This window comes from Sapajus apella, unplaced genomic scaffold (assembly GCF_009761245.1).
Source record: "Sapajus apella isolate SASKATOON/1434 unplaced genomic scaffold, GSC_monkey_1.0 scaffold54, whole genome shotgun sequence".
NCBI lineage: Eukaryota > Metazoa > Chordata > Mammalia > Primates > Cebidae > Sapajus > Sapajus apella.
In genome coordinates, this window is record NW_022436994.1 from 15561038 (window position 1) to 15569235 (window position 8198).

At 45.2% G+C, this 8198-nt stretch overlaps 1 protein-coding gene across 6 annotated transcripts in view; it reads left to right on the forward strand.

Moving 5' to 3' along the window:
• Positions 1 to 6847, forward strand: part of AMPH (amphiphysin) — a 232316-nt gene extending 225469 nt beyond the window's left edge. For 2 of the 6 annotated variants that reach the window (XM_032244466.1, XM_032244469.1), the window contains 3 exons: positions 1967 to 2176; positions 4054 to 4323; positions 6377 to 6840. In XM_032244466.1, coding sequence (XP_032100357.1) covers positions 1967 to 2176; positions 4054 to 4323; positions 6377 to 6517 — 621 coding nt within the window. In that variant the 3' untranslated portion in view covers positions 6518 to 6840. Of the gene's footprint in view, positions 1 to 1966; positions 2177 to 4053; positions 4324 to 6376 lie in introns of all 6 variants that reach the window. The other 4 variants (XM_032244465.1, XM_032244463.1, XM_032244468.1 and 1 more) reach the window with 4 other exon arrangements.
• The last annotated feature ends 1351 nt before the right edge of the window (positions 6848 to 8198 follow it).

Consider the following 8198-nt stretch of genomic DNA (forward strand, 5'->3'; position numbering starts at 1 on the left):
GAGACGGAGTCTTGCTCTGTCGCCAGGCTGGAGTGCAGTGGCGCAATCTCGGCTCACTGCAACCTCCGCCTCCTTGGTTCAAGCGATTCTTCCGCCTCAGCCTCCTGAGTAGCTGGGACTACAGGCGCGTGCCACCACACCTGGCTAATTTTTTTTGTATTTTTATTAGAGATAGGATTTCATCATGGCGAGAATGGTCTCAATCTCTTGACCTCGTGATCCGCCCGCCTCGGCCTCCCAAAGTGCTGGGATTACAGGCGTGAGCCACTGTGCCCGGCCTGTAACAGGTATTTTTATTTAAACGGTTACCTGTACCTTTGAGCCAGAAGAAACATTTTTAAAACTACTTGGTTAAAAGTGTAGGTGTGTTGTTCGTGTTTTTCATCTCCAATTTCTGATGCCCACTCAGAGGTACTCTTCATTGTCCTTTTCTGTTTTCTGAGTTTAATACTTAATGTTTGCAATATTAGGGCTTTCCTAACTTAAGAGGTTGAACTGGGTAGAATGTATTCAACAAGGAAAAAATAGCTAATCCTAATCACATCAGATAGTAAGAGCCATTTTTGAAATATATGTCCTGGATATATAAGATCAACCTGAGATTTTTTCCATAGTCTTTCTCATTTGAACCTCTCAAATCAAGTCTGCCAAGCTGACGTCAGAAACCTGTTAAAGAGTTGGACTCCAATTTGTTCAAAACTAAAACGTCTGATTGCACTTCCTTTATTTCATTATTGCAAGTTCTAAACAGTACTTAAAACTCTTTTGACTGTGTTTCTACCTTAGAAAGAAAATTCTGATTTTTTTCTATTTCATCTCTCCTTACTGGACCTAAACTATGATTTTGGCATTTTGCCTATAAATAAGCTTTGCAGATATTTGGAGTGTTACCATGCATATTTGATTACAAAAATTGTTTCCCCTTCATTCTTGAGAGTTTTTATTGAGAAAACTTCCTTTTTTTTTTCCTGTGAAAGTGATTTGGCATCCAAATCACTTTGTGAACCTTCCTCACAAAGATTTGAAAGTTTATACCAAAAGGCAATTTTTCTAAATTCTTTGTGTGATGAGGATGCTTTTCTGATATGGCTTTTTTTCTCTGACCCAGGCCCCTTCCATCTTGTGACCCAGATGTGCCATGTAAACCAAAAAGTGACCAAGGCAGGTCTCAATCCTGGAGAGGCTTATTTAGCCAAGGTTAAGGATGCACCTGGGAAAAAGAAACATGAGTCAAGGGAGGGTCTGTGACCTATGCTTTTTATAAGAGAGTTTTGAGAACTTCAGTATTTAAAGATGAAATAGCAAGCAAGAAGGGAATAAATTTTTTAAAAGGCAGGTGGGTGGGCAATGAGGCGAGTGTCACATTCTTGTCAGGCTCTGATTAGCGCTCAGAGAATCTACATTTCACATGTGAAAAGAGGGAGTGGGGACAAAGTCAATCATGCCTTCATCTCACACTCTGTAGTTCTGCATGTTACATGAGATAAAGGAAGCATGTGAAATTACAGCTCTGTGTTTGGGAACAGAAGGAAGGTAGTTTTGTGTGACTCCATTCCCAAGCTTAACTTTCCTTTTGCATGGTAAGTTTAAGGTCTGGAGATTCAGTTTTCTTTCTTTCACACCCCTAAGGCGTCATTGGTTGCTTTCAGCCAACAAAAATGGAAATCACCTACACCTTAAAAGCCGTGTCTTTGGAATGGTGTATGTCACTTTCATTCAAATCCCATGTGCTGCACCTGACAGCAAGGAAAGCTGAGGAGTGTGGAATTGTTGGGAGCTCAGCAGAAGAGAAGTCAGAGTGTTGACCAGTAGATGGCAAACTCTGCTATACCTGAATCCTGGGAGTGCAAAGAAAGTCCCAAATCTGAATAGCCTCTGCAGAGGGGAGATTAGGAATAGGCTTGAGTTTGTCTCCTTGGGGAGGCCCACGGAGATGCAGACGTGGCTGTTGGTTTCTGCCCTGCAGATTATACCTGGAGCTGATGCTGACGCAGCTGTTGGAACTTTGGTGTCAGCAGCTGAAGGGGCCCCAGGAGAGGAAGCAGAGGCAGAGAAGGCCACTTTCCCTACCGGGGAAGGAATAAGCTTAGAGGAGACCAAAACTGAAACTGAAACCACTGAGATTGCAGAGAGTGCCCAACCTGAATCAGAGGAGCTGGAAGCAGCAGTGCCTCAGGTGAGTGTCCCAGCCAGGGGAGCTTCTGGGAGGCAGCATGGGCTGGGTGCTGTGTCGGCTGGTTCATGGTGATAACTCTTTGGATGTACAATAGGTTTGTAACAGTTTTGTGACTCCACCAAACACCATTGTTATCAGATTCTCAGAAACAGTGGTCCCAGCTTCTCAGTATCAGCATTGCAGTGTTGCACACAGGTCCTCAGAGCCTGTGGCTGACTGGGCCTAAGCATGGAAAAGGGAAGGGGAAATGCTGGGGTGACATGGAGAAAGGAATGAAGCAGGACAGAGAAAAGGACAAGAGTTGAGCTGGGAGAAAGAGAATGTGATGAAGTGGGCACTTAGCCCAGGGAGAACTCAATAGTATTTAGGTCTTCTTATTCTTATTGCTGTTTGGTGGTTATTATTAACATTCGAGTGCTTCAAAGTCACCATCAGGCCCCTTTCACCAAGAGCCCACTGCTGTGTTGCACTTTGAGAAGGGAAATAAAGGGACCTGGGCCGTGCATGAGGCTGGAGCAGGCCCAGCTCAGCAATGGCTCAGAGCAGCATTGAGAGGCCACAAAGCCACATGCTCTACCACTGCGAGGGCCTCCAACCCCAGGGCCTGCCTTCGCTGTCTGGTTCTTCTGTATTCTAGAAGGCAACGTTAAGAGGGGGGTTGATGGTATGCATTCTTTTCTCCTGATATTTTTTTTTTGTTTTTTTGGAGATGGAGTCTTGCTCTGTCACCCAGGCTGGAGTGCAGTGGCTCGATCTTGGCTCACTGCAACCTCCGCCTCCTGGCTTTAGGTGATTCTCCTGCCTCAGGCTAATTTTCGTATTTTTGATAGAGTCGGGATTTTGCCATGTTGGTCAGGCTGGTCTTGAACTCCTGACCTCAGGTGATCCGCTCGCCTCTGCCTCCCAAAGTGCTGGGATTACAGGCATGAGCCAATGTGCCCAGCCTTTCCTGATGACTTTACTCCCAATAAATTTTCAAAAATCTCTCTAGGGTTACTTAAAACTGAATTACTAGAATTATGTTTCTAGTTGAATTACTTTCATCCCACTAGAAACATGTCAGATAAGTGTTATGGGAGAAGGAACTTAAAAGAATATTCCTTTTTCCCCTTAGATTTTCTCATCACAGCACCCAGAATGTTTTTGTGTATATGGTTGCACTCATGGAAAGACTGTATTATCTCTCCAAGTTGGTGAATGTTAGTGCTCTAGTCTGCTGCTAGCAGAAGGAATATAGAAAGACTCCTGTTCTGCTGATAAAACTCCCTTCTGTGCTCATCATTGTTAAACAAGTGAAAGGGCGGTCCTAACCCTTTGGTTCAGACACTAGAGTACTTGGAGTGGATGTGGGAGCGGTGGTCCCTCCAGCAGCTGGGGCAGTGGGGGCTGGAATGATAATCACAAGTGAAGGACTGGTGAATGATCTCCAAACCCTGGCTGGATCTTCACCAGCAAGCATGGTTCAGGCGACTGGGGGATGGTGGGGAGGGGCTCCTAGGAAGTGAACTGTCAGCGGCAAGAGTTAGGGCGTCGTGGGACAAGAACCGGGCCGGCCTGCATTGGCTCCTCCTGCAGTCCCTCTCGGGATGGTCTCCCTCACCCCTCAAGACCCCGTTTCCCACCCCCTATCCCTCTTCCCCATTCCCACAGAAACCTCATGTTTACCAAACTGCTTGACTCTTCAAGGATCCAGAAATTAATTCCACTAAGGGTTTAGGCCTCAGGAGGAACAGGAGGAGGCTGCGTGGCACAGCAGAGGCCTGGAGCCTGAGTCTGGCTGGTGGGGAAGTATGGAAGTGGCAAGGTAGGTTGCGCAGGACAAGGAGGTCCTGTTTCCCAGGTCCTGCTGGGCACCACCACAGTTTTTCTTCCTCCAGGAGAAGGTCATCCCTTCAGTGGTCATAGAGCCTGCCTCCAACCATGAAGGGGAAGGAGAACACGAAATAGCCATAGGTGCAGAGCCCAAAGAGACCACCGAGGATGCGGCTCCTCTGGGCCCCACCAGCGAGACGCCGGAGCTGGCTGCAGAGCAGACGCCTCTCCAGGATCCTCAGCCCACGCCTTCTGCACCAGCCATGGGGGCTGCTGATCAGTTAGCATCTGCAGAAGAGGCCTCTCAGGAATTGCCTCCTGGCTTTCTCTACAAGGTCGTCTTACTTTTTAATCTCGTCTGCCTTTGCTTTGAATCCCTTTTGCTCAAGCCTTTGGCTTCCAGTTTTTCTTTTTTGCAATTACTTCTCTCAACTGCTTTCCCTTCACCACAACATCACTTGGACAAGCCAGGACTACATTAATACATGTTCATGTTTTAACAAAGAATAATTAAAAGGAAGTTCACCACAGAGCAAACAGTATGCCCCTGGGTAATGAATGGCAGAGTCCCTTCCAGCCCGCCCTCCTCTCCTTCCTGGGGTGCCTATGAATATGTCCACCACTGCTCAGACCAGGCCTTGGAATCACCAAGTGCTCCTAACCGCACTATCCTCCCCAGGGGTAGGGCAGCAGCCATTCCATCAACTGCGGCACTTGTGGCTGCATGACAGAGTAGGGAGCCCATAAATATTTTGTAAAGTAATGGATTTATACATGAATGAACTTCCACTAAAAGGCAGGAAAGAAAAGGTGGCTAAGTCAATGAGAAGGTTTTGCTTAGACAGGCTACTTACAGCCTTCATAAACCAAAGGATTCTTACCAAAAAATACCTAAAAACACTGGCTTCACCCAGGTGTTTCCTGTTTCAGATGTTTCCTAACAGAATCTGATAAGGAATTTTAAGGTTTGTTTTTGCCACAGAGTCTCACACTGTCACCCAGGCCAGAGTGCAGTGGCACGGTATTTACTCATCGCAACCTCTGCCTCCTGGGTTCATGTGATTCTCCTGCCTCAGCCTCATGAATAGCTGGGATTACAGACACCCACCACCATGCCTGGCTAATTTTTTGTATTATTAGTAGAGACAGGGTTTCACTATGTTAGCCAGGCTGGACTTGAACTCCTGACCTCGTGGTCTGCCCACCTCAGCTTCCCAAATTACTGTGATTACAGGCATGAGCCACCATGCCCAGCCAGAATTTTAAATTTTTAAATTTTACATTTCAAACTTCAGCTCTTTTTCTTCTAGAGTGTAAAATGTGATATGATTCTCTCTCTCTCTGTCTCTCTACATTAGAAAGTAACTACTACCTTGCTACCTTTTATGGGGACGGGGGTGGCTATAATGGATTTATGAATGAATTAATTTGAAGAAAAAATTAAATCTGTAGATAGGGGGTTGTTTCCGGCCAGGTTCTGTTTTAATTGGAGCACAAACAGTCCAAGAACCCTTGTGCCAAGCACGGCCAGGGCTTGCTGGACCCATCCTGGCTTCTGCACTAACTGTGGTATAACCTAAGGCACCCCATATAGACCCTTTCTCTGGGTATCAGTTTTCCCATCAGAGGAATTAATTTAGGGATAACGTAATCCATTTCCAGCTCTGACAGTTTACGGTTCTATGAATATGCTCAATGGGAAAATATACACTTTAAAGATGTTTACTCTCAGGGGTGGAGTTGAGGGGAGGGGTGTATGAAAAATAAAGTTGCCCATGACAGTAGAGTTATTCAGACTGGGTGACGGATGCGTGGGGGTTCATTGTATCATTCCTTCTGCTTTAAAAAATTTTTCTATAATAAAATTTTAAGGAAATCTTTTGCAAAATGGGAAAGCAAAAGAAACTGGTTGCCATTGTATATAGGGTTGGATAGGGAAGGAAGGAAATATATTTACACAGAAATTAATCACAGAGTTTTATTAAGTAGTAATTGCTGTCTAACCTGCAAGTGGTGGTTTTCCTGATTATTATTTGACAAATTCTGGGGTTAGAGGAGTTTTAGACATTTCTGGTTCCAGTTAAACACATAATAATAAAGCATCAGTGATAATAAAATGTAAATCTCTAACAAAAATAAGATTAATATTTGATTTATATAGAACTTTCCCCTGTTGTAGAGGGCCTTGTATTACTATTAATAAATATACACGTGAATGGCCCTCATATCAGAGAATAGGACTTCCCTTCTGGCTTTAGAGGCCTTCTTCTTTCTTGGGATATGGTACATATCTTCATCTTTTCATCCAGCTTGGAGAGTGCTTGCAAGAGTGTCTGCTTATAATCTGGTGGAAAACTGATTTTTATGTATTATTTTTATCTTTTGCAGGTGGAAACACTGCATGATTTTGAGGCAGCAAATTCTGATGAACTTACCTTACAAAGGGGTGACGTGGTGCTCGTGGTCCCCTCAGATTCAGAAGCTGATCAGGTAAAAGATAAGATTGGAAGGTGCTTTTGGCTATGTTGATTTTTTTCTGAGGGTCAGTTGGACACAATTACTTTCTAAAGATGTTTCTATTTTCTGAGATGCTGCAAGCCATCTAAAAAGGGCTTAAGGGCTTGTGACAGCATAGATCATTAACCAGGTTTCTAGGACCCTTTTGGGATGCTGTTGCATTCTTTTTTTATGTAATACAAACAGCTGACCATTTCTTATCATGTAACCACTTTCTAGGAATGTTGTCTCTGTAACACCAGTCTTCAGGAAATGCAGACACTATGAATGTGAACTAAAAATCCCCTTCAAAAGTGGTTGTCTCTGGGTGTGTGGACATTGATTAGGAAAGAACCTGGCAGAACCCTCTGAAGTGATGGAAATGCTTTATATCTTGACAGGGATGTTGTTACATGTCTGCATGTATTAGTCAAAACTCATTGAACTATATACCTAACCATCTCTGCAGTATACAGTATTGAAGTTATACCTCAATTTAAAGAGATGCTTTAAAAATATGACCTCCTAAAAAAAGTGGTCTGATGTGAGGTACTGAGAATGCCCATCTTGTACTCGTTCATAAAATGTGTGAACCCTTGAAATAGTATGCAAAAGAAGCAAATGCATCTGTAAACATGTTTTTCTGGAGAGAAAAGCTCTAACTTCTATACTATTCTCAAAGAGATTTGTGAGCTCTCCCCTTAAAAAACAAGGTCGGGAGGGATCCAAGATGGCCTATTAGGAGCAGCTCAGGATTGCAGCTCCCAGCAAAAGCGTGGAGGGTGAGTGGACGCCGCATATCCAGACAGATTTCTATTGCCCACAGACCAGGAGATTCTCAGGCAGAGAAGCCCCATGGGTCACCAGTGCGACTGGTTTGTCTGGAGCGGCTGTTTTGCCAGTACCCCAGCAAGGCAGTTCTCCATACAAAATACACAGGTCCGGGTGCCATTTTAGCTGGCAATTAATTAGAACTCCTGGGAGACAGAGTCCCCCATTCAACTGATAAAAAAGGGGACTGAACCAGGGAACCAGGCCAGGAGATTCCTGGGCAAAAAAGCGCCATGAATCTCAGTGCAGCTGTTTGAGCCAGCACAGTGGGTCGCTGCACAGGAAATCACACAGATCCTGGTGCCTTTTCAACAGGTGATAGTACCACCTAGGAGACAGAGTTGACCGTTCAACTAAAAAAAAGGGGGGGCTCGGAGGCAGGGAACTAGGAGATCAGGCTCAGCTGGTCCCACCTCCACAAAAAAACAGCAATCCGAAACACTCTGGATTGTGAGTTTCACAGCAAGCACAGCTGAACCTGGGATGGTCCAGCTCTGTGGGGAAGGGGCATCCGCCATTACCGAGGCAGCCTGCCATTGCAGAGAGAGTCTACCATTGCCGAGGCAGTTCTAACTACACCCATATAAACAGGACTGCAGGGAAGTTGGGCAGCTCAGAAAAGCCTCTGCAGGCAGGCAGTGAATAGGCTGCCTCCTTGCTGGGCAGAGCAGCCCTGAAAAAAGGCAGCAGCACAACAGAAACTAATAAATAAAGCCCTAACTCCCTGGGACAGAGCACCAGGGGAAGAAAAGGGGGGGTGTGGTTTGAGTTCTCCTGCAGCAGACTTAAACTTACCTGCCCAGCAGTTCTGAATGAACAATGGAGCTCACAGCTCAGCACTTGAGCTCCTATAAAGGACAGACTGTCTCCTCAAGCTGTTCCC